The following is a 26,984-nucleotide window of genomic DNA, read 5'->3' as shown; positions in this document are numbered from 1 at the left end:
TATGAAAATCAGCTACACCAGATGTAAATCGTCCTAAACCCAAAAAGGCAATGAATGAGTCACGGCAGGTTTGCCTGAACTAAATCAAGAAAGCAATGAAAATGACATGGGGCATAAAGAGCAGCTGGAGCAGTGCAGATAACACTTCTCCAACCTGAACCAAGATGGGGAAGGAGCCCCATCCTCCCTAAAAACCCTCACCTACTTCAATAAAATTCAGCAACATGCTTTCAATACGGCCAGTGAAAAGAAGATACTGGAATTCAACAGAGATTCCCTCCTCAATACCTGCATTAAGCCAAAAGGAGGCCAATTTATTGTTTCAACCTTGAAGCTGGAGATAGTCAATGTGAGTGTCTGTTCAGTTATTTTTCTTCTTAAGACGCACACAGAGCCAGCAAGATCATCTACTCCTGCTGAGAGGGTCCAAGTTCTTTGTTCAGATTAGAGCACCACAATCTCCTGTCTTTCCTTATGATCTCCCTATTTTCTATCCCCCCTCCAACCATCAGCATGGCCCTACTGAAGCCCCAAATTCATTTCTCTCGTGTGTGTGTATTTTACTGTGAGGGGGAGATCATACCCAAACCCTCCTCTTTTTAAGCAATCTATTGGAGATATAAAAAATAAGGGGGACGTTTCAGCTCCATGCTCAGCCATACAAGCTATAATAGACTCCCAAGGTTCCTTAAAGATAACACACACTAGCACAACCTACAAGGATGACCGTTTATGGAGGGAAGTACAGCTCTGAAAGAAAGCCACTTATAAGATTTTTAACACTTTATTACAGGAAAAGTGTACTCAGCAGAATGTCTCTCGTGCACAGAAGGCCATACAACATGAAGCAAGCAGAACTCATATAGGGAAAGGGGCAGCTGAAGGCAGGGGCAAGAATTGGGGGCTCCAAAAAAAAGCTCCAACTGCAGGCTCATCACAGGAAACGAAGTGTTAAAAAAATATTGAAAATGGGTTTATCCCCCAAGGAGCTTGGGGGATGGGGGATGCTAAAGTTCTTTATCAGATATTTAGGTTTACCACCTCACAGGCAATTGTGATGTTATCTTTGCAGGCAGGCAGGATACTAGCAACAGCAGGGGGTAGCCAGCCCCACACAGGAAGAGTGTGTGATTCCTTCCCAACTCCTACAGCCAGCTTCTACCAGGACATTTCGATACAAATTCTCTAATAAAGTCTTCCAAGGGTTGTCAAGCATCTTGAGGGCAGAAACAATATCCATCCAGGTGGAAGTTCATGGCTGATCAGTGGCTCTTCTTGGTAGAGCCAAAACCAGAGAAACCCATCACAGCCGCCATCTCATCGTCTTCCTCAAACGTCAAGTCTTCCTCAGCTCTCCTTTTCTTCTCCCTCTGTTTTTCCTTTTTGTAGGCTTTGGCCTTTTCCTCCTGCAACAAAGGGAAGCTGCCAAATGAGTCAAGCTCGCTTGCGCAACTAAAATCTTAAAGACACGGAAGACACAACTTAGGGAATCAGACAGCAGAGGCGACATTTTCTTCCCTGTCTGCACAGCAAACAATGGATGGAAGAGAAATGTTGGCTCCTCTGGTTGGTCCCAGAGGAGCAGTGGAAAGACAGCAGCCCAAAGACACTCACACAGAAGTGACATGTGAAGAATACAGTGTGTCCAGCAACTGTCAGCAACTGCTATTAAACAAATGCCAAAGGCTTCATCAGAAATTAACAGTAATGAAAATGCAGTTTTGCTTTAAAAGCAATGGACATGGATTCTGTACTGATGCCCCATTCCAACAACTGTGGTGCTGAACGATGGCGACAGACAATGTCAGTATCTGATGGCTGTTGGAACAGCCGAGTGACAGCTGCTCAGTGGAACATAAGCTGTGCTCTGAGTGGCTTTGGGGGGTTTTGGCATCAAAGGGTTTCCACAGCTCTAATCAAAATGTTTCGTTCTGTGAGATCACAAGGCCTGGAACGGCGCCAGACGTGTTGGGGGATGCAGAAGTGTGACTTCAGCGACTGACTCCTTGGCAGCTACTGAGGCTGTTGAAGCTCAAAGGACTCTCCTGTTTGCACAACTCTCTCAAACATGCAGGGGCACCGTGGGGCTCTTTCAGAGCAGCCATTGGCAAACACAGAGAGATCAAACCCATTGGCTTGATTTGTAAAATTAAAAAAAAAAATGCTGTTGGAATTGTAAAGGAAGCTACTTCTGCATTTCCCATATGACATGGTAATTTCATTTCCCCAAACTGGTGAGGAATTGGTTTTCCTCACCTACAGCCAAACAGCCAGTAAAAGGGGGAGGGGGAGAGGGGGAGAGAGAGAGAGGGAGGGAGAGCGCTGGGGTGGCTTATCTAAAGGTTTCACCAAAGCTGCTATGAAACCTTGTACAGGTAAGTCCCATATCTTATGCAGGGGTTACATTTTGGGGATAGCGTGTACACACAATCCTACTTTCCAGAGTCAGTGCACCCAACGAGTCTTAAGGGCACCCTGCCCTAAGTTCTGGGAGGTTCTTGTGTGATCTCACATGGTCATCCAAGTTCCCATGCGATCTCGCGAGAGCCTTCCAGAGCCCAGTAAGGACACCTGGGAGCTTAAATGCTCTTTCCATGCCAAAAAAACCCTGCGCAAAAAGACCTTTTCAGCTCTCCACCTTCTGTGCATTTAATTTGTGTGATTCAGCCAGCCAGCCTTCAACCATGTAAAGCTGAAATCACATATGTTAAACACACATAAGTTGTGAGTTACCTGTAATTCTTCTGTGATTCTCCAGGGAGAAAAGGTGACTGTGCCTAAGAAAGACTGACTTGCCTATGAAAGAAGGTCTACAAATCACACAGCCAGGGAAAGATCAGCCTCTGTTCTTTGCTGGGTTCTATAAAGGGGTCTGTGAATTCTGTGTTAAATATCAACTTTCTATGCAAAAGAAAGCTGAGTTCCGCAACCTGCATAAAATATGCACATAGGCCCTGAGGAGTTAAGTGAAGAAATGGTTTCTTTTGTTTCTGGAAGGGCAATGGATGGCACTGAAGTCTCTCCCATGACAAGTAAAAATCCCCCACAGACAAAAACGTGTTAAAGAAAAAGGTTCTGCCTGTATCAGAAAGGGCGGGGGGGAGACAGGCTATCTCCCCCAGTCTGTCCACCTATTGTGTGAGAGAAATCATTCTAATCTTTGGCACACTTTGGTTTCTAAAAGGAAAAGTGCTGGAACTGCACAGCTTTCCTATAAACAGAGAAAGACACACTGGAAATAATGCAAGCCCTCCTGAGGTTGCTGCAGACAGAATGAACGACAACAGGAAAAATCTTGGCTGCCACCTGCAGGTCAGTGTTGCACTGAGGAGACCAAACACGGAGAAATATCTCCCTGGCAGCTTTAGCTCCCTGCCTAAGCAACAGGACCAGAGCAATTTTTGGAGTGAGAATAAACTGGTATGAGCACTATGATGGGATCAAAAGCAACCACTATTTCAGAAATACTGGAAAATTAAGAAAATGTATTGTCACACTTTCATTTTTTAGCATGTTAAATGGCTCTTTTTAGCCATCCAATTGTGACAGAAAGCCCCCTAGTTAGGTGTTATTCCTTTCCAGGTATGCTAATTGTTTCAATTCCGGGCAACAGTTCACCTCTTCTCTGAGCTCCTTCATCCTCTCCTCAAAGTCATAATCCTTCTGCTTCTCCTCCATTTTTTTCTTGTTCACCTCAAAGCGTTTTTTCACTTGATCCAGTGTGGAGCGCTCCACTCTCATAGACATGCCCAGATTCCTCTGATCTAGAAAAGGAGGGAACCAACAACACTGTCTCAGAAATCCTGCCAATATTCAGCAGCCAAGCAAAAACCTTTGTCCCGTCTGGGAGCAAAATATTACACTTTTCTGGATACCTAGCTTCATCTCACCCCAGCATCTCTCTTCACAGCCGACCAACCTTCAGACTCTCTTAGGCAATGGAGAAAAAGATTAAGAGCCAAGCTGCATCTTGAAAATCATTTTCATCCTTACATTTCTGTAGCAAAGAACTGTGAAAATGCTGTCTTTGAAACTGGCTGCTTTGCACAGTACAGTACAGCCCTGTTTTTATATGGGCAGGCTATGCTAACTCCGAAGGTTAATTTGAGATATAGGCAATCATGCTCACCAAGCTCTTAATTAATAGTGCACCAGAGTTGAAGGTCTTGATTGACCCAGCAGGGAAGAAGTGGAATAACTATCTTCTGTGCTCTCTCCCTCTTTCTGATTACCTCCATCCCCACCCCAGCTAATATCCAACTATGCATAGCAAATTAGACTTGTGCTGCAAGTGACTGGTGCCTTCTGTAACATTGCAGGATTGCCTCTAAGCCAACTGAGCTTGCAAATACTCTTTTTCCCCTACAGGAAGCAATTCCATGGGGGTGGGGGAGGGCACCTGAGTGATCATGTTGACAAATTCCATAAACTGCATGTCTGAAGTGGGATGAGACCAAATTTGCCTGCTGGACTTGTAACTCCTACAAACGGGTAGCTAATGAGTCATACTCTGCTTGCTTCTTGCATCTATATCTGTCAGAGTTTAATTAAGCTAGAATGCACTGCATATATCATCTAGACATGAGGTGCAATCGGTGTGGGCCAGGAGCAGAACCTTTTTGGTTATCTATCTTTTATTAACTGCCTTGGTTTACATATTGAAGGGAACAGATCAACGTTTCTATTAAAAAGATTATCCTTTAGTCTGTAACTGTAGAGATATCTGGTTAGCACAAACAAGAACTAAGGATTGGCATTTATTACTTGGCATTTATTCATCACTCCTCTGCATTTATTGGAAATAATCAATGAATAAGTGTCATGTTACATTTTTTTTCTCTACTGCTTTTTGGCCCAGAGTCCCTTAAAGCAGTGGACACAGTTTTAATACTATAAAAGTATAATAAAAGACAATAAATCTGTCATGTAAGACAGCAGGATCATAGTTGAACTGTGAAGACAGTGAACTGACCAAATATGATGATGATCAAGTAACCTAGGGCTGTTAAGTATAACCTTAATAACCTAGGGCAAGTGGCAGAACCTTGAATAACCTCAAATTTATTTAGAAAAAATAGAACATAAAATCAGGCATGTAAGAAAATAGAAATAGAAAAATGTAGTAATATAAATGAATACATGGGAAAAGACTAACAGTTGGGACCCAAATACTTGAGAGCTTGCAAGATATATGGCATTCAAAAGCAAACCAACCTTTTACTTTCCTCCAACTGAATTCATTTAGTCACCTGGAATGTATTTATACCCAGGAGGTATACTTAAGGACAATTTGGGGTGAGGAGGTTCTCTCATGTTCATGGTGTAAAGATGTCTGTTTAGAAACACTAGAAGGTAGTTTGAAATTTGAACAATAGCTATTTATAGGTAAAATTCAGGAAGATATCGAAATCTGTACCTGTATCAGGGAATGTCAATTATTATTTATATCTTAATTTAAGGACATCAAAGGTGGATTTACAAGCAAAATCAAAACACATTAGTTTCAAAACTACAATAAAACAATAAAAAATATAAATGTCATCAAGATTCCTGCCACAGCGCAACTGGTGTCAGTTGGCCCTGTGATGGGGAGGAAACAGACCACCTGGAGCAGGCTCTGAAATCCTCTTTGCCTGCCTCCTTTACTCTCCTGTTCCTTCCCACAGGCCAGTTGATGGGAGATGATCCTCCTGCTGGGGGTGGGGGAAGGGACAGGCTCGCTGGAGCAAGTACAGAGGTTTTTTGTTTGGTTAACAAAACCAAATAAAAAAAGACCTGATACGACAGCAGTTGTTTCTGCATCTTCAACCACCTCCACAGTGCATTCCCAATGTCTGAACCTTGATTCATGCTTGCATCCAAGCATCTTGGCAAATAAAGCACAAGCTTTTGTATATATTCATACAAACAAATATTGCATCTCTGTAAGAATTCTGCTGCTGGGATGCAAAAACCAATAGGTCCCTGTGGAGAGATACAGTTAACCTCCACCATGTAGAGTCTGCTATCAAAGCACCACATGGAGTTGCAGAATGGCCCCACACATCAAGAACCCTACACTCTCCACAACACCACTATTAGGGGGATTCAGAAACTTCCAGAGATTCTAGTTTGCTCCAAATAAAGAATGCCACACAGAAGAAGCCACCTTCTGATGGGCGTGCATGTGACTTCCTCTAAGATCAAGGAAGTCATAAAATGAAATAGGGGGAAAGGGGTGGATGAATCAGGGACTTCATCAACGCCCCACCTCTAGCCTTCTGAGTGATGGCTTCCACACTTCCAAGCTGTTCTCTAATCTCCAAGGAAACCGCTTTTAAGTTTTATGCCTAGAAAAGACAGAGATTCCATCTTCTTATTAAAGAAATGCTTACAAGAACGAAAGAAGAGCCTCCTGGATCAGGCCAGTGGCCCACCTAGCACAGCAATCCAGCTCTCACAGGGGCCAACCAGAGGCCTATGGGAAGCCCACAAGGAGGACCTGGGCGCAACGGCACCCTCCCCCCTTGTGGTTTGCAGCAACTAGTATTCAGCATACAGCCCCCAACCATGGAGGCAGATCAAATTACACAAAACACATTTTGCTGCTTCTTTCCTTGGAACACCAAGTATCAAGGGGGGCAGCCAAGGGTGAAAGGTTCATAAGTTTGGCTTCCCATTTTGATGATGGGGGATGTGTCTTCCTAAGCCCAGAGGAAGTTGGTATGGCAGCAGAGTGGGAGGGGAAAGAGGAGTATGCAACCACTTGTTGAATAAAGAGTTGCAAGGCTGAGTCATCTGATAAAACATGAACCATAAATTGTGCTTGAAAAACTAGAGGAAGCCATTGAAGAAGGACCACAGTTCAAGGGCAGAGCCTATGATTCTGCATGTTGAATGTCCCTCCGGCAGCAGAGCAAGGGGAACGCTCTGTAAGGTCTTGAGTGAATGATCTGACTCACTATAAAATATAAGATTAATCCCAGTGACTCATCTCATAGAAACCCTGCCAACACAGTCCAATCAACTATGCCCTGCAGTGCTCAGATCCTGAGACCATGAAGACATGAAAGTTGCTCAGTTCTAGTCTGAAAGGAGAGACTGCAGCCTTTCCTTCAAATAAACATTGTGAAGACTGCTCCTAGGTGTTCTCACTTACCCATGAAGATGAATAGGATACAAAAGAACCCAAAGGCCTCAGTGGTGAAGGAAAACTGAACCACATCAGTGAGAAGTGAGCCTGTTCCCCCACATGGCCTTGTCAGCCACCATTATCTCAAGCCTCATTATTATTAATATTATTATTATTAAACTGCAATTAGTTTGTCTGTATCTAGTTTCAATCAGAACTGAGAAAGACTTGAGATCATAGGGCCAAGGAGACTTGTACATGGAGTACTAAGAGGAGCACTAATACATCATATCTTCACATCACCTCTCTTGGAGCTACATGTCCACGTTGGACAAGAGGATGGAACCCTGAAGACAAGTTTCAAAGGAGTATCATAGAATCATAGAATCATAGAGTTGGAATAGACCACAAGGGCCATCGAGTCCAACCCCCTGCCAAGCAGGAAACACCATCAGAGCACTCCTGACATATGGTTGTCAAGCCTCTGCTTAAAGACCTCCAAAGTAGGAGACTCCACCACACTCCTTGGCAGCAAATTCCACTGTCAAACAGCTCTTACTGTCAGGAAGTTCTTCCTAATGTTTAGGTGGAATCTTCTTTCTTGTAGTTTGGATCCATTGCTCCATGTCCGCTTCTCTGGAGCAGCAGAAAACAACCTTTCTCCCTCCTCTATGTGACATCCTTTTATATATTTGAACATGGCTATCATATCACCCCTTAACCTCCTCTTCTCCAGGCTAAACATGCCCAGCTCCCTTAGCCGTTCCTCATAAGGCATCGTTTCCAGGCCTTTGACCATTTTGGTTGCCCTCCTCTGGACACGTTCCAGTTTGTCAGTGTCCTTCTTGAACTGTGGTGCCCAGAACTGGGCACAGTACTCCAGGTGAGGTCTGACCAGAGCAGAATACAGTGGCACTATTACTTCCCTTGATCTAGATGCTATACTCCTATTGATGCAGCCCAGAATTGCATTGGCTTTTTTAGCTGCCGCGTCACACTGTTGGCTCATGTCAAGTTTGTGGTCAACCAAGACTCCTAGATCCTTTTCACATGTACTGCTCTCAAGCCGGGTGTCACCCATCATGTATTTGTGCCTCTCATTTTTTTTGCCCAAGTGCAATACTTTACATTTCTCCCTGTTAAAGTTCATCTTGTTTGTTTTGGTCCAGTTCTCTAATCTGTCAAGGTCGTTTTGAAGTGTGATCCTGTCCTCTGGGGTGTTAGCCACACACACACACACACACACACACACACACACACACACACACCCCGTTTGGTGTCATCTGCAAATTTGAGTAACAAGCATCTGCTCTCCCTCTGGGATCTCCCAATAAAGGAATGATCAGAATCAAAGGGAACTGGTCCCACAGGACCAAAAGCTGCTGAAGGACAATCAGGATAGCTTCCTCTGTTTCCAAGACAGGTAACATTGTATTTCTTGGCTAATGGGGAAAAAAGGTGCTTTATCCTTACGTTTTTTGCCATTGATATGGTCCAAGAAGTTGATGGAATCTTTAACTACACAGTCACAGACATTACAGTAATACCTGGAAAGAAAGGGGGAAAGGACATCAGTTCTCATATCTAACAGGAGATTTATTTTACGTGAGGCTTCTCAGTTTCTATTTCATATCAAATTAAGGTGAGTACTACACAAGGGCTATCTAGTCAATGTTACTGAACTTTCCGAAATAGGTTGAACACAGGCGCGATTTCTCTTCATTAAGTGCTCTGTCTTGCCATCTATGGAAATAATCCCACACAAAGCCCCTTGTCCTGCAATCTGGAACTTGCATGTGCAAGAAAATATAATTTTTTTCTTGCTGAGCCTAAGAGACTGAACTTTGCTACTTGCCATGTACCCAAGACTTCAGGGGCTTATGGGCTATCTCACAAAGCAAGAGCAGGGCATGAGAATTTGCACAGCAAGTCAGAGCACTTGTCCCACCGCACATTTTCTCCTTCTTGTACTACCATGATATTAAGGTAGATAGGCAGACATGGTGGTATGGAGTGGTATTTTGAGGCCATTCATCCTTAGCAGCAGCTATCACCTATTAGCTCTGCTAAAAAGCTCACTCCAAACAGCAGAGGGCAGCACAAATTCCCAATGCACATCACTTTTAAAATTTCATTTCCCCCCACATGAAGTTTGGAGGGGTGGGTGTGCCTTTTAAACCTCTTGCTTTACAGACTTGTTCACCAGTGTAAAATCTTGACAGAGGTTAAGGGCCAGGCATGTTCCCCTGAGGGTCACTAGTACTTGAAACTAAAATTCTGGTAATCAGGTAATGCCTAAGGAGTGGAGCCCAGTACAAAATAGGTCTACTCATCTAAAGTGTGCAGTTCAAAAAATCCGGAGGAAATTCCAACCTCCTTAAGCCACAGCAAAATCTGTGCCCTCCATGACCATGTCTGGATTCAATTTCAATCTGTTAGCCCTCATCCACCTGACCATAGCTTCCAGGCACAGATTTAGAACAGAGATAGAGGCATCTGGATGTTTAGTTGCTGTGTGCTCTTTGAACAAGCATTGCCAAGGCTCAGGATGACTCACCCTCCCATCTCAGACTGCGGCGTTGTTTTGGTAATAACAATGGTTTTGCCCAGTTTGGATTCCAGGTCCACCTTGTAGTCTCGGTGCCGAAGAAGCTCGCGCTTGACAGGTTGCACTGGTTTGCCTAAAACATAATCAATAAGGTTTTCTTAAAATGCTTCAATTTAAACCGGGAATTCAAAACTGTATTTCAAAATGTAAAACAATACATTGTTTATACACTGGACAAAATATGCTCCTCAAGAACTTCAACCTACCGTATTTTTCGCTCCATTGGACGCACCGGACCATAGGACGCACCGGACCATAGGAGGGGGAGAACAGGGGAAAAATTTTCCCCGCCAGCCTCAAAGATCCCTGAAGCCTTTGGAGCGCAGCGCCCCGCTGCCCTGCAGAGGTTTGCACGCAGCCATCCCCAAGCTAGAGCAGCAAGATGGAGCCCTCCGTCTCGCTGTTCTGGCTTGGGAACAGCCTTGCTAGCTTCTGCAGGACAGCAGGGTGAAGACACCCCGCTGCCCTGGGGAGGCTGTGCGCGCAGCCGTCCCCAAGCTAGAACAGCGAGACGGAGCCCACCGTCTTGCTGTTCTGGCTTGGGAAAAGCCTTGCTAGCTTCTGCAGGCAGCGGGGTGAAGACACCCTGCTGCCCTGGGGAGGCTGTGCGCGCAGCCATGCCCAAGCTAGAATAGCGAGATGGAGCACTCCGCAGTGCTCCGTCTTCCTGTTCTGGCTTTGGGCTTAGCGGCGCAGCCTGCATTCGCTCTATAGGACGCACACACATTTCCCCTTAATTTTTGGAGGGGAAAATGTGCGTCCTGTAGAACGAAAAATACAGTAAGTCTTCTCGCTTACTTTTAATTCCCTGCTTCTAAAATCAGATGAACCTGCTCTTAATCTTTCTTTGTTTCATGAAGTGCATCAAGAGCATCAGGAAAGGAAAGGGTTATTACGATTTGTTTTGGATGGAAGCAGAACACAGAATTAAATGGTCCGTATTTTTCCTCTGCAATTTTGCATTATGTTCTACAAACTAAGCCAGTGGCTCTTAATGGAAGAAGTCAGTATGTTACAAACCATCTTTCTTTTCTCTCTCTTCCGTGAGTCGTTTCTCTGCAAGCTTCTCATATTCATCTTTGTCCCACTTCCGGCGGAAGTCCAGGTTTTTAGCCTACAAACCAAAGGAAAATGCAGAAATTCAACATTCAATTCAGCAAAGCAAGGAAGTCTTAGTCCTGCAAACCACCAAGGGTAACTACAAACAAGTAGCCCAAGCAATCTGGCTGCTGCTCTTTGAGCCAGTCAAAGTTTCTAAGCACTTTTCAAAGGCAGCCCCACATAGAGAGCATTACAGCAATCCAACCAATTGAAAGTGCAATCGAAAGCACTCTTCTTGGGGGTTCAGCCCTATTGAATAAAGTGGGACTTGCTTCTGATTAAACCTTTGTTTGTTTGTTTGTTTGTTTGTTTGTTTGTTTGTTTGTTTGATCTATATCCCCTCTTCCTTCATAGAGCTAAAGGTGGCAGGTACAGGGTCCCCCTACTGACCACACTCAGACTTGCTTAGCTTCGGCAAGGTAGCTGCATCACATACCTCACACCTGGGGCATATATAGGACTGAATAGTGAGTCCCAAGAACAGATTAATTAAAAAAATATTATCTTTAAATAGCTGCTTTGCAGATGCAGGGCATGACTTTACTCCTCCACTGACTGAAATATGCTTTACAGCAGATGGAGACAGCTACAAGACCAAGAAGCTGTCACTGCAAATTCCCTGCTAACTATAGCAAAATAAAGGCAGAAGATTTCCAACAAGCAGGCAGAAACTTGAGTAGATATGGGAGGCTGGCACAACTATGATATACATTTGTGAAATGAGGGTGGTATCACCAAGTCATCAGAAAAACAGAGTTATACCTGGAAAGCTTTAAACGATACTACTTGACTTCCATGAGCTATTTAGTACAAGGGGGAAATGTAAATAAGAGTGGGTCATGATAGGGGTTTATAAAATTAAACGTGGTATAATTTGTTCGGATACAGAAATGAGATATCATTTATAAGATTGTTTTACTGACTGTGTGTGCCTGATTAAAAATATTTTGCATCTGTAAATAAAGAATGAAATGACTTTTTAAAAAATATGCAAAGGGTGCAAAAAATCCCCCCCTCCTATCACAGTAGAACTCTTTCTTATACAATGCTAACTTCAGCCAAAAAAAAGTACACTGAGCTTCTGAAAAGCATGCAAGAATCTGAGTGTGTCCAGGAAGCAGGCTGACACTCAAGGATATAAATCCATGAAATGAAAGTGAGCACCAAGTGAAATACTCTCAATGGAATGGATGACCAATATATTCAGAGCAGGCAAAAGAAGTAGTTCTTCACCCAATATACAACTAACTTATGGAATTTACTGTACGGTGGTGGCCATTAGCTTGGCTGGTTTTAAAAAGACATTAGATAAATTTATGGAGGCTAAATTTATCAATGGAATCACTAGTTTCTGAGGCAACACCTATCAGTTGCTGGGGAACATAAAATTGAGAAAAGTTGTTGCCTTGATGTCCACCTTCAGGGCTTCTCCAAAGCATCTGCCTAACCACTGTTGGAAACAGGTTGTGGAACCAGATGAACCTTTGATCTGACCCAATAGGACTCCTTTGAAGCAGGACAAGGCAGATTTGTAAAACAAGAAGAGGCAGAGTGTGCTTTAAGTTTTTCCCAAGGAAACAAGCATCATAGCTTTAAAAAATAAAGAGGCTTCCCAATAGAATGGGGCAAGCATTTGGCACAGTGACACCTAGCCACCCAGATGCCATGTTAGGAAATTCTAGGGCAAATTCTCCTCCTGATAAAAAAACACAGATACATAGTACAAGAGAGCAGGGGGACCATTTCACAGATGGGGTGCAAAACTCGGCAACATCCAAAGATCTCCTCTTAGACCCATTTAAGGATAAAGGTTAAAAAGGCAATTTATTTCAGGAATGTGGGTTATACTTGCTTCCCATCTTTTCAAATCTCGTAACAATTAGCAGCACAGGACATAGAACCACCTGCTTGGCCAGACAGATGTGCTCTTCAAGCATAACCACATGTGGCCTAATATATAAGGGGAATGCCTCCATGGGCCAGCCCTCCATCTGGTTGAGTAAGCCTCTTAATTCTGCCATTCCTGCACCAAACAGCAAAAAGAAAGGTGTTCTCAAGCAGCAGTTCCTTAATTCTGGAAACCAATTTTTTTCTGGATGTTCCAAACCCGGACCTCTGCTTAAACTACCATTTCGTAGCCACATGTAATATGGGTAGCTGAGTTGTAGCTTTCAACTTTTAAAAGAAAAGGAGAGGGGGAAGAGAAGAGTCTTAGCGTTTTTCAAGTTTTTTAATCTGCCTTCAAAAATACTATGACTGTTTTAAATTAATGTTGCCTGCCCAAAGCATTCAGGAGAGGAGAGCTTCAAATTTAAATTATGTTAAGTTTTACATTTTTAAATTGTTACTAAGCCTGAGCCTAAGGGATACTTAGAATGAAAAATCTAAAATAAAATTAGTCAAGCATTTCTACACAAGCATTTTAATTTTGGTGCTTTTTTCTTGTTATTTCTTTCACCCTTTGCAGGATTACAAGATTTGAATTTCAGCGTAAGAGCCTTGAGACCTCTCTCTTTAGCTGTTTTTCCTCTTCTTCTTCGGGGTGCTAGTTCTACTGACAGATGCTTTCTCATTTAGCCCAGCAAGACAGCATCTTCTTGCCTTGCTCTAACATTGCATCCCGACCCTGCAACAACTAAATAAGCACAAAAACAGGTTCCCCTGTATGGTTTTTCATTCTGAGTTTCTCCCTGTTCATGAATAAACCTATGGGGGAGACCATCAAACAAAGTTAAGAGAGAAGGAGCTCAGATTGCACAACACCCCTCTGCGTACGTCAGCTGTATGCTACAACCTCTGGGTTGAGGGGGTTGCATTAATACGTGACAAAATCCACATAACTTCATTCCTAAGAATAAAGCAAATGTACAGTGGTACCTCGGGTTAAGTACTTGATTCGTTCCGGAGGTCCGTTCTTAACCTGAAACTGTTCTTAACCTGAAGCACCACTTTAGCTAATGGGGCCTTCTGCTGCCACCGCACTGCCGGAGCACAATTTCTGTTCTCATCCTGAAGCAAAGTTCTTAACCCAAGGTACTATTTCTGGGTTAGCGGAGTCTGTAACCTAAAGCGTATGTAACCCAAGGTACCACTGTACATGAAATAGCCTATGATACCAAGCACCATTCCATAATTCCTCCCCCAAAAAACACCCCAGCATTATTTTACGCACAGTAGGCATATCTCTAATTTATTTAATTTGACTCAAGAAAGAATTTCTACACTGAAACACACATAATCAATTTAGAATAAACATTTGAATGGACACCGTGTGGGTGTGTGTGTGTGGGTGTGTGGGTGGGTGGGTGTATTATCTTTATCTTGCCTTTTCGAGCCAAGCCTTCACAAGACAGCTCAGCAAATAAGAAATTACATTAAGAACATCATAGTAAAAACAATCCATAAAGCGACAGCCATTTAAAAACAGAAAACTGGCAATTAAAAGAAAGAGCTTGTTGGAATAGAAAGCATTTTAGGGTCCACAAAAAAAGTTTCCAAGAATTAGGGCCACCACAAATAGGGAGGTGAGGTGAAAATATTCTCTGCTAGAAAACTCTCTGGAGAATATTCTCCACAAACTGTAAATTCTAGTTTTACAACCCACATTAAAAAAATCTAGTAAATAATAAGTCAAGCTGTGATACTGCCAATGTAAGTAATGAATAATGAATAATTATTTTTTTGATCCAGTTCCAATTACTGGGCATTGTGTCATTCACCATTGGCAGTTCTGAAATGTGAGCTACAGAAAACTTTTTTTTTAAAGTTTTAAAAATGCTATTCATTTAATGTGATGAACATTTGAATTCGTATGCACTCATGTAGTGGACCTGAGTTTTTTTATATTCCTTTTACTTTAAAAGCTACATCTCATTCACGCACAACATAATTATAATTCAAACTTGATGATAAATATACAGTTAGAGGCAGGCTTAGTAATTAACGTGAGTCATTCAGGTTGGATTTTCAATTTCAAGTTTGGTGCAAAAAAATCAAAGAATGTGAATTCACTGCATTGCCCCATTGAATAAAAGTATCTGTACAATTTTTGGTTGCCATCTGAACAAGCTTACCCATGAATAAACATGTATATTAACTAATTATGTCATTTTCAATGCATTAAAATGAATATTCTCCTATTTTAAATGAAAATTCTCTAATATTCTCATTAAACAAGAATATTCTCGAGAATATTCTCCGAAAGATTATTCTCGAGAATTTAACATCACTAACCACAAATAAGGTTTCATAGAATTAGGGCAACCACTGAAAAGCCTTTCTTCCTGGTATTCCCCAACCTGATATTTCTTAGTTGTGGGCTTCCATGGCGGATTGTATGGGTCTGAGCAGCTTCATTTGGGTTTATGTTGTGCTTCAAATAACATGCATGCCTCTCACACATCACAGGAGCTGGGGCCAGAGCTGGGGCCTAGGGGCCCTGGCCCTAATATAAAAGGAAACCCATGAGAGACAAGCAATTAAGATGATAGGCAGGCAATAGGCTATATGTGGATGCTGGTCCATCAAAAGACACCTCCTGTTGGAGTGGCCTGGCATCACTCTCAGCTTTGGACTGCTCCCAAGCTTGCCTATTAGGCAGCCACAATCAGGACATTAGGTTGTATCCAACTAAAATTACTCAGAGTAGATAGACCGTTTTAAATTAATTGACCTAATTAGACATGACCATTGGGTCTACTCTGAATAAAACCCTTGAACTTGGGCCCACTTTACACCAGACCAGTGCTCTGAAAGTCCTGCTCCCTGCCTTGCAAGCCTTTTTCCACCTGGCCTGGGAGGGTGGGGCCTGACTGACTCCAGCTACAAAGCTGAGACTGCTGAACAGACTCTTGGGCTAGGATATTGTTCAGAGAGCGTTGTTGGGGGAAGGGCTGTTGTTGCTGTTATTGATATTCATATTTTGTATCTTAGTTTTATATTTTCTTATTATTCATGTAGAAATTGTTCAGTTTGGCAGCGTACTTTTTGATGTTTTATTTATTGTTTATGACTACTTTTGTGATGTTTGTAATTATGTAAGCTGCCTTGAGCATGGTTTCAACTATGGAAAGTGGCATACAAATGAAATTATTACAATTATTATTATAATAATTATTAATTTATTTATACCCCACCTATCTGGCTGGACTTCCCCAGCCACTCTGGGTGGCTTCCAAAACAAAATATTAAAATCCAGTAATGCATCAAACATTAAAAGCTTCCCTAAACTGGGCTGCCTTCAGATGTCTTCTAAAAGTCTGGTAGTTGTTGTTCTCTTTGACATCTGGTGGGAGGGCGTTCCACAGCGTGGGTGCCACCACCGAGAAGGCCCTCTGCCTGGTTTCCTGTAACTTGGCTTCTCACAGTGAGGGAACCGCCAGAAGGCCCTCGGCACTGGACCTCAGTCTCCAGGTAGAACGATGGGGGTGGAGACACTCCTTCAAGGTATACTAGAACGAGGCCATTTAGGGCTTTAAAGGTCACCACCAACACTCTGAATTGTGCTCGGAAACATACTGCGAGCCAATGTAGGTCTTTCAAGACCGGTGTTATGTGGTCTCGACGGCTGCTTCCAGTCACCAGTCTAGCTGCCGCATTCTGGATTAGTTGTAGTTTCCGGGTCACCTTCAAAGGTAGCCCCACATAGAGCACACTGCAGTAGTCCAAGTGAGAGATAACCAGAGCATGCACCGTTCTGGTGAGACAGTCCGCGGGCAGATAGGGTCTCAGCCTCAGTGGTGCATACCAGGTGGAGCTGGTAAACAGCTGCCCTGGACACAGAATTGACCTGCACCTCCATGGACAGCTGCGAGTCCAAATTGACTTCCAGGCTGTGCACCTGGTCCTTCAGGGGCAAAGTTACCCCATTCAGGACCAGGGAGTCCTCCACACCTGCCCACTTCCTGTCTCCCCAAAACAGTACTTCTGTCTTGTCAGGATTCAACCTCAAACTGTTAGTCGCCATCCATTATGTATGTGTGTTTGTGGGTGAGAGATAGCAAATGGCCTGTCACGTGGCCTGGATAACTCAGTTGGTTAAAGCGTGGTGCTGATGATGCCAAGGTTGCAGGTTTGATCCCTGTATGTGACAGCTGTGTACTCCTGCATTTAAGGGTCAGGCACCCCCAACCTGCGGCCTTCCAGACGTTTTGGCCTACAGCTCCCATGATCCCTAGCTAACAGGACTAGTGGTCAGGGATTATGGGAATTGTAGTCCAAAACATCTGGAGGGCCGCAGGTTGGGGGTGCCTGGACTAGGTGATCCTCATGGTCTTTTCCAACACTACAATTCTATGATTTTATGTGTCCTTCTCCTATCTCCTGAAGTTGCTGAATATCACGAGTCCCAAAGTGTCATCCGGCTTGGGATTGGCAGGCTGCAACAGGCAAGAAGGGGAGGAGTTGAGACCAGGAAACAGATGCTAGAGGAACCTTGGTACTCCCAGAATCCAGCAGATTTGGATAGGGAAACAAGACACTGAATGCATATGGTTCTAGTTTTTGTCCGATCTCTTGTTTTTACTTCTTGAGATGACTGCTGCTGACCAAGCATGCAAAAGATGGGTTGGGCCTTGTTCCCACCACTCTTCAGGATAGGGCTCAAACTTGCATTTCCCATTTTCCAGCCTCATTATCTCAAGCTCCAGGGAGTTTTTCATTCATTGTTGGTTATCTTAGTTCAGAGGTCGGCAACTTCAACCAGAGAATGAGCCGGTCAACTCTCGGTCTGAGGATGGGCATGTGCGCACGAACGCTCTTCCAGGTCGGAGGAGCACCCGTAAGCGTAGGCTATTTCTGGCGCTCCTCCAACCCATGGGCCTTAGGTTGCCGACCCCTGTCTTAGTTCATACCTCCTTCCTGTCTAACACTGGGCCTTGAGAGCCCTTCTTGCACTGGTGCTACCTTTACTGGGGGCTATCTGGATGCTCTGTTGTACTGCCTCTCTTTTCTTCCTTTTGTGTTGTGCAGTCAAAAGCATGATGGCTACTACCGTGGTACCACGGGTTACATACCCTTCAGGTTACATATGCTTCAGGTTACAGACTCCGCTAACCCAGAAATAGTGCTTCAGGTTAAGAATTTTGCTTCAGGATGAGAACAGAAATCGTGTTCCAGTGGCGCAGCAGCAGCAGGAGGTCCCATTAGCTAAAGTGGTGCTTCAGGTTAAGGACAGTTTCAGGTTAAGAACAGACCTCCGGAATTAATTAAGTACTTAACCCGAGGTACCACTGTAATCTGTGTGGATGATATAAGGAAATAAGGACCCCTATGTGCAGGGATTCCTGGAGATTTACAGTTGCTGTATTTTTCCTGCAGGCAGTGGTTCATGCAGGTACTGTGATGTGTCTGTTTTTGGCTGATTGTATGGGTTGGTGCTGAGGGAAGGGTATAATTGGGACATTTCCTTGTCACTGCACAGATTGGCTCCTTGTGATGGGGAGTTAACCGCACAGAGCTCTGTGAATGGTAGGAGTCAGGGATGTTACCATGGCCACTGAGAGAGTGACTGGTGCCCCTATAGGCTTTTAGGGTGAGTTGGGTTTCTCCCCGTTCCGCTTTTCTGAGGGGTGCACAGGATCTCAACTAAGTTACACTCACAGCTGGAGGGAATCCGAGAAGGATGCAGTCGCTCCAGCAGTACACCCCACCTCCATGGCGCAGCATGCACATGCCCTGGGTGCCAGCGGCGCATGCTCTGCCACTGCAGAAAGGTCTGCCAGACCCTTGGGAATCATGAGTCATTTAACAGTGAGGGTAACACTACAGAGCATGGACATAGGTGGGATACACTACTGGGTGGTTGCCTTTTAAAGTCTGTATTGATAAAGCAGTAGGGAAGGAGTGGTCTGCAAACAGTTCTCTCTTTCTAATTATGACTTTGGGGGAAATGGGAAAAGCCTTGACACCCTAACAAGTCATATTCCCCCTTATTAGTCAAATGAATGATCTTACAACAATAAAAACAAGCAACGGAAGGCTCATTTAAAAGAAGTGCAGCACTGGAATCAAATTTTCATGCCACTCTTACCCCTTGCAATTCTTAAAATGGAATCACTGCAAACAACTACAGCTAAGAATTAAGAGAGCCCTAGAGAGAGGTTGAAATCTTGATTCATTTATTCCCAGAGCCTGTTAAGTGGTTTAAACATGTCATGACTAAGATCATTAGCCACTTCTCCAGGTAAAAAGAAGAAAGGAGATTTACAAGGCAGAAATTAACATTAGAGGGGGAGGGTATTTTCCAGATTCAACCTCACTGAAGCAGCACTATCACAAATCAAAGTTGGCCTGTGCCTGGAGAGAAGGCAATTTACTAGCTGCTTCACTTTTCTCCTAGATAATAAAAAGAAGCTGTAGCCTTTTGAAGATCTTTTAGCCATGTCCCTAGGCCAGGCAGAGAGAAATGAATCAAACTCAACTTCAGATCTTGCTGTAATAAGGCATGGCTTGTGATTCCAAAGAAACTTTTCCAGTGTGATCAAACGAGGGGTTTGCTGGAAGCCCCAACATCTTTTAACAAGTGCTTAGCAGCTACAGTGAATCTCTCCCCAAGAGAAGACATAAGCTAAGGAGAAAAAAGGACCTCAGGCTAACGTTCATCACAGGGCACAAAAACACAGGAAATGTTCAGCTGCATAAAACAAGATTCAGTCAAAGCTGCCACCAGAAAAAGGACCTCTAATGTGATACTTTTGTTCTTAACGATTGTACAAATGCATTTCTTCAAACAAAAAAACACATTTGGGTAGCAAAATGTTTGGATAAACAAGAGCGTAGTTAAGGTGAAGCTCTAGAGAAGAAAATAGTTTGTGTTTGCTGTGGCAGGGAAACACAAGAATAACCCTACTGGATCACAGCAAAGGTCAATCTAGCCCAGCTTCCTGTTCTCACAGCGGTCGCTGTGCAGCGCATCTCTTTCAAACCTACAGTTGAGGATAGAATTTCAGCCGGAGCTCATCAATCTGATGTCTGAGCTGGACATGTATATGTCCTTGGCTCCTGGTACAAGTTTCTTAGCTGTACCCACAGGTACACTGCTGTTGAGGGCAAGTCAAACCACAGTTTACATTGCCTTGCATTGGCAGATTTGTCAGAGAACTCTGTCAATTTGTGAAATTTATAAGCAAACACTCCCTGCTTCTTTCCAACTGGATCCCACTTCCAGATCCAGCCCCTGGACCCGTGGGGAAATTGTACCAGAGATATGGTTCCGCTGCCCCTAGTGGGATTATGCCACCCTAAAAAGTACAGATGCCATCCTAGTAAGCAGACCTAGCTTCCTTGGCTTCCTGGCCTGCAATCCCCAAATGGTCAAACTCCTGTCTGCCTATTCCCTTCTTTCTTTCCTACTGTGCTAGTGTGGTGTAATGGACCAGAACCTGAGAGAACAGGGTTCAAATCCCTGATCAGCTACGAAAGTCACTGGGTGACCTTGGGCCAGTGTCTTAGCAGTGTTCAAAACTAACCGGGTGCCAGTTGCATTTCACAACAGGCAACCAGTCTTTTGTGAGGAAGTGGAGATGTCTGGGCATCAAGTTTGGCGACTAACACCTCCATCTGGCAGGCTGCTGCTGCTGCCATACCATGCCAGTCAGCTAGCTTGTGGGGCAGCATGGCACTAAAATAAATGTTTATTTTGGTGCTGCGCTGCTGTGCAGATCAGCTAATCTGTGGGGCACCTAGGCATTCCGTTGTGGTGACATTTGGCTCCTAGCTTTTATATTTCAATTTCTAACACCGTGTCTCAGCCTAACCTACCTCACAGGGTTGCTGTGAGGATAATATGGGGACGAACAGAAGAACCATGAATGACAACTTGAATTCCTTGGAGGAAAGGTGGGACACAAAGGCAATCATTCAATGGTGCCAAAGGACTCAGACTAGGAATGTAGTGCTCGCAACCTAATGCTTGCCTCCACAACACTATAAGCTACCAGGTCAATTCTCTCTCCCTCAATTTCCCTTCCTTTAAACAGACATCTTCAACAGTTCATAGCCATAGCTGTCAACTTTTCCCTTTTCTTGCGAGGAATCCTATTCGGAATAAGGGAATTTCCCTTAAAAAAAGGGAAACGTTGTCAGCTATGTTCATAGCAGCCCTCAACCAAAGGCTTAATTTCTAAACTCTGAATGAATCCCAGGGCTAACATCTCAAACCTGGAAATTTAGAGGAATGTTTCCACCATTGTTTTCTCACAAACACCTCTAAATACCCATTTGAAAATCATGTACAGTGGTACCTCGGTTTACAAACTTAATCTGTTGCTGAAGTCCGTTCTTAAACCGAGGTGCGCTTTCCCTAATGAGGCCTCCCGCCACCGGTGCCCTTCCACCCTTCGGCTTCCATTTGTAGACCAAGGTAAAGTTCGCAAACTGGAACACTACTTCCGGTTTTGCAGAGTTCATAAACCAAATAGTTCATTAACAGAGCTGTTCGTAAACCAAGGAACCACTGTATGTAGAATGCAAGGTTTCCAGTTGCCAGAAAAGGTTGGCTGTCGCCAGCATTTTTGTGTTCCCAACATATTTAATGCTTCTATGTTTCCCTGGAAGAGTTTGAGTCCATCAAAGTTGAAGAGGGTAAGAATGATCTCCAATGATCCTGGCAGCTTACTGATCGATCCTTTTCCCACTGATCCCTAATACGGAATTCACCTTTTTCAGCACTGTAACACACTGTGTCAATATTTTCATTGAACTACCCACCTTTATCACAATATCTCTTTCCTGATCAGCCACTACCAGATAAGACATCATTAGTATATATGTGAGATTGATTTTTTGCCCCAATGTGCATCACTTTACACTTGCTTAAATCTAATCACGTTTGCCATTTTGATGCTCGCTCACTGAGCATGAAGAGATAAATTTGGAGCCCCTTACAATATTTTTTTGGGTTTTACCACCCTGTACAATTTGGTACCATCAGCAACCTCACTCCTAATTCCAGATCACCTATGCACAAGTGTAAACATGGATCTTTATCTCTCTGGTTTCATGTCATGCACACTTAAAGCTCATAGTGGAAGATGATGGAGACAGGGCACTTTGCACATAACAGCCCGCCCACAGAACGCACATAGAATAGCACACTGCTAATCCTAAATTCCCAAGATGGCCTCTCCTCAGGACCCCAGACACAAACACCCAACAACTGCAGGTGCCAGGACAGCATCAGGCGGAACAAGGAACGGAGGACAGATACTTCATAGCTATCATAACTGTCTCTCATGTCTCCCCCAACCCTCCTTGCTATATACAAATACTGTATAATGCTTTAACACTCTTCCCCCAACAGCAGGGAGCACTGTCTCCCCCACACAAGAAAGCTCTCTGCAGACAAAAAGCAGGCATTCCACTCATTCCCACTGCTGGAAGTGACTCCTGGACACATTTGCCTTGCGTGATCACAGCCCAGATGCATGGGGAGCACACCAGCAGCAGCAGTGGAGAATCTTAAGCCTGACAGGTCTCCTAATTTGACCCTCAAGGCTGTTTTGGGCTGACACATTCACCTGACATCATATTATGTCAGGCAATAAACGGTAAAGAAGTAGTTGCAAAGGAGCAACCAGTTTGTGTGTGCCTTGGAGTGGCTCCCAATTGTTCTTTTGCAGTCCCAGCTTGCATTCACCACTGTTTAAATTTGGAGCTGAACACAAGCCCTATTGCTTTTTGGGTTGGATCGGTTTCGCCTGGCTTCATAAGATGCCAGGTGACGGGACAGCCAGATATCATGTGTGGCCTCTGGAAGATTGGCCACTATTTGATCTGGCCATCCAACTGAGAGTGGTTTTCAGTTTACAGAATCCCACTGCAACCCCGAAGGTGGTGGAGGCGGCACCATTTGCTCTTCTTTCTCTTCTCCCTCTCACACATTCATCCAGGGACTATGTGCTCCAGCTGCTGACAAAAGTCATGGTTCATTATCTGTGTCTCCCTTGCACTCTCCCAAGAACTATCCCATACCTGTTCTGTGTTGAACAGGAGGGTGGCCCACACCATACCAAGCAGCAGTGGTGTTCCTTGCAGTTAGTCCAATGACTAAGATGGTTAGCCTACTTGCCAGGGCCAGATAGACTATCAACAAAGTACGATAAGAAATTGAAAGACTATCTGGCACAATCATTAAAAGACGTAATGAATCAGATATTAATCACAGGGAAGGTGCCAGATTCCTGCATAGATGCCTATATCACACTTATCCCAAAACCGGAAACGGACATATTGTTAGTCAAAAATTATAGGCCAATCTCTCTATTAAATAATGATTATAAGTTGTCTGCATAACATATTGGTTACAATACCATCAACTTAATTATATATTCAAGATTGACAAAAAGAAAGATTTCTTTAATGAAACCTCTAAATTTGAAAAGGAGCTGTTAGAAAATAAGACTAAATTACTTTCAGAAATGTATAAATTATTATTAGAATGGCATACGGAAGACGAACAGGTCAAATGAGTAATGATACACTGGGTGAGGGATTTTGGATATAATACAATCAGCAGCATGGGAGAAGTTATGGAATTGGGACTTAAAATTTACAGCATGCTATACTTTGAAAGAAAATTATATGAAAATGATGTATCGTTACTATTTAACTACTGGCAAATTAAGTAAAATGTATAAAGCAAGATCAAACACATGCTGGAAATGTAAGGAAAAAGAGGGCACTTTCTATCATATGTGGTGGACTTGTAAAGTAGTAAAAGAATTTTGGGAGATGATATACAATGAATTGAAAAAAAATGTTTAAAATAACCTTTTCTTTAAAAAAAACCAGAAGCTTTTCTTTTAGGAATTGTAGGTGCCGAAATTCCAAGTGACCAGAAAAGACTTTTCATGTATGTGACTACTGCTGCCTGGACACTACTAGCCCAGAGATGGAAAGAAGGCACAGTCCTTACCAGAGAAGAATTGCAGATTAAACTGATGGACTATGCAGAAATGGCAAAACTGACCGGAAGAATCAGGAAGACCAAAATTTCAATAAGGAATGGAGAAAATATATAATTTACCTAAAAAATCATTGTAAACAATTAAAATTATTAGTAGGATTGGAATGACACCTGTAGTTAAATGCTGGACTATGATTTTATCAGAGATTTAATAGAATTGGACTAACAGAGAAGATGCAGCAGAAAAAGTGAACATAAGGACCCACAAAAGGGGAGGAGGGACGTCCAAGGGAACTTATGGAAATTGTTTTGTTTTGTTTTGCTTGATGATTGTTTGTTAATCTGAACATTTAAATAAATTTATAGAAAGAGATTGTTAGCCTACTTGTCCCTAGCAGGCTCCTGTACTCTTGCAAGCTCCATGACAGACAGTCTGGCAGGAGGTGCAAGTGTTCCTAGCACGGAACTGGTGTACAACCAGGGGCCCTGCTGAGGCAATTGATTTGTAGCATCACGTGTCTTTCTTTCACTGAAGCTGCTCAATAAAGGCTCTGACATTGACAAATGGTGTATCTCTGTTGTTGGAGAATGCTGAATTCTTTTCCCACCTAGAAAAATCTGGCTTCACCTAGCCTCAAGATGGGACTGTGAGAAGGAGCAGGGAGCTTCATGGGCAGTGGCTCTGTTTCTCTCTAATCACTTAATTTTGCAGGACTGTGAGGGATCAGGTCTCTCAGGGTGCACTAGTGGGCAGAGAGAGATGAGGAGCAGGGGCAATGAGCCCAGCTGGGATGCCACCCAATAAGGTTGGTCCACCAGAAGAAAGGTGGGAGATAGATTGGGGGGGGTGGTTGCCAAGGGAGTTGGTGGGCCAAAGGGTCTATACAGTGCTCCTCCTAACAGGGTCAGGTGTGCCACATTGTGTGGATCACTTCCCACCTTTCCTAGTTTGGGGGTGTACCCGATCTGAACCAGGACCCCAAGAATATGAAAAATAAGCTATCCTGCTAGTCCAAGGCTCCTCCTCTAGGCTTTGTACTCCTGGCAGTTATGAGTGGGTGTTGGGTTTAGGGACCAGGAGCCAAATGGCCCAAGAGTGCAATTCCTGTCTACTGCTGTGGCTGCTTAAAAAATTGCCCTGTGAAGCTTGCTGTGTGGGTTCAAGTTCTGAGAGCCTCACCTCTTCTGGTTCTGACATGTCTTGGGGGGTAGCAGGTGGGGGCAGGCATGTAAAAGGTGAATAGGGTTCTCCAACTTCTCAACCCTGTACCCTATGAAGTGAGTTACTGAAAACAGTTGCTTTCAGTTTGTGTCTTCCCATGGTTTCTTAGCAAAAGTGTTTTCCCCCTAGCTGAGTAGGCACTTCTCCCAAGAGGCCTGTGTGTGTCCTCTGCAGGTATCCTGCTGAGGAGCTATGTAGACACTGTGTTTTGTATCCTCTCCATCCTTCTTTTGGGGAGTTGTGCTTTAAAACAGCACTTGTGAGCCGCTTATGGCATATGGGGATTTGAACTCCTGTCTGTTGGAATGCCTGCAGACTTGCAGTATCAGGTTCACTGCTGGCTGTGCCACAGGGGCTGAGAATGGGGGTGCCTTAAGTGATGTGTGTATGGTGAGGCATAGTGTGTCCCCAACACTGTGAGCTTCATTGGCTCCTACCGTGTGTCGCTGGAATATGGGCACAGTCCCAAACTGGTGAGAACTGGTGGACTTTCAAGGAGACACTTGGTGCATATCTGATATTTTCACACCATTTTTGTATCTTCTGATTGTGCAAGTTCCTCTCCCGTCCATCCAAATTAAACATGCAATGGATACAGCAGTTGTTCAACCTGCCTAACAGCTGTGTACCTGAAGCCCCAGAGTGATAAAAGTATTTTATTGTTCTGTGAGTGATGTAGTGGCTAGGGTGTCCAAAGCCATAAAACTGACTTGCTGACACTTTGGCCATTCAAGAATGATCCTATCTCATAGGTTTGCTTTGAATATATGCTGCTCTAAGCTTCCTGGGGGAAAGGATGTGATAAAAACGTTAAGTCAGCAAAAATCAAGTTATCCTGCAGAAATAAGTAAATAAAATATTTAAGTTCCTCTTTGGAAAGAAAGCAACCAAAGGCAGCTTTTGGGTCTACAAATTTCTTGTGCTATTTTGGGGTCTTGGGTGACACCACAAATGAAGGTTGCACCTCTGAATTTTGCAGAAACCATCTCTCTCTCTCTCTTTGTGCATGCCCAAAATGTTAGCAGCTCCAAAAAGACACCAACCATGTCATTTCTACATACCCCTTTCATACCCAGCTGGCAGCTCAGTCTCATGCAGAGCTGAGCTACCTAAACTGGATTATTTCAAGGGGTTTAAGCGCAGCTAACTTCCACAGGACCAAGCTGCGAGTCCCTGGGGTCTGTGGCAGTTAAGAGCGCTGCATCCCACGAGACACAGGTGAGCACAGCAGCTCCCAGAGTTCACCCAAAGTCCGAAGGCGCAAAGCAGAGCGAGAGCAGGGAGGCGAGCGGCTGCGGAACAGCGAGAAGCAACGGTGGCCGAGAAGCAGCAAGAGCTGTAAAATGCAGGTGTGACTCCCCGCACGCGCCCAGAACGATGTTTTGGAATTCTTCCCCTCAGGACTTTGGGGCAGCACCAACCTAAGACGGAGCAAAGGCCTGTTTTTGCCTCCTGGCCAGTCCGGAACTTTCCCCACAGCCTGTTAAACAGAGACCATGAGCTGCTACGCCCGCAGCTCCGGCTGATCTCGGGAGGGGACGAAGCTCGGCTCCGCCTTCCTTTCAGGCTCTTCGGTAGCTTTCCTTGCCGGCACCCGCCAAGACGCGGCTTTCGGGGCGCTTACTTGTGAGTAAACACGGGCAAGCACGTGACAGGCGCTGGGCGGCCAAGGAGGCGGGACCCTCGTCCGCCCGAACGGGGCCTGAGAGGGGGGTCCCCGGTGTCCCCCCCCCACGGGAAGCCGGTGGGCGCAGGGGGTGGGGGTGGCAGGGGCCGGAGCTGAGGGGGCTTTCCGCCCCTGCCCCCCCCCCGAAATGCTTAAAGGTTAAAACAAGGAACAGACAGAGCCCTTCTTTCCTCCTCCTTTCCCAAAGTAAGCCCATTACCTACCCCGCTGCCCGACGCCATCTTGCCCAGGAAGCGACCCGGTGAGTCGTAAAGTGTCGCGCGCGCCGCCGTCGTCCCCCCCCCCGGCCTCTCCCGCCACGATCGTAAAGCACCGATAGGAAGCGGCGCCGGCCGGCCGGCAAGTGCTTCC

At 44.3% G+C, this 26,984-nt stretch overlaps 1 protein-coding gene across 1 annotated transcript; it reads right to left on the bottom strand.

Moving 5' to 3' along the window:
* Window positions 1-765: 765 nt before the first annotated feature.
* On the bottom strand, window positions 766-26,961 carry ZMAT2 (zinc finger matrin-type 2). Its single transcript, XM_081206672.1, has 6 exons — window positions 26,837-26,961; window positions 10,740-10,833; window positions 9,669-9,792; window positions 8,585-8,658; window positions 3,619-3,764; window positions 766-1,406 (listed from the first exon to the last, which is right to left on the bottom strand). The coding sequence occupies exons 1-6, from the start codon at window positions 26,852-26,854 to the stop codon at window positions 1,263-1,265; spliced, it is 600 nt and encodes a 199-aa protein (XP_081062798.1). The 5' UTR covers window positions 26,855-26,961; the 3' UTR covers window positions 766-1,262.
* Between the last annotated feature and the right edge of the window lie 23 nt (window positions 26,962-26,984).

This window comes from Podarcis bocagei (genome assembly GCF_964188305.1).
Source record: "Podarcis bocagei genome assembly, chromosome: 8".
Lineage (NCBI taxonomy): Eukaryota > Metazoa > Chordata > Lepidosauria > Squamata > Lacertidae > Podarcis > Podarcis bocagei.
The sequence above is the reverse complement of the archived record's forward strand: the minus strand, read 5'-3'. Positions and strand labels throughout refer to the sequence as shown.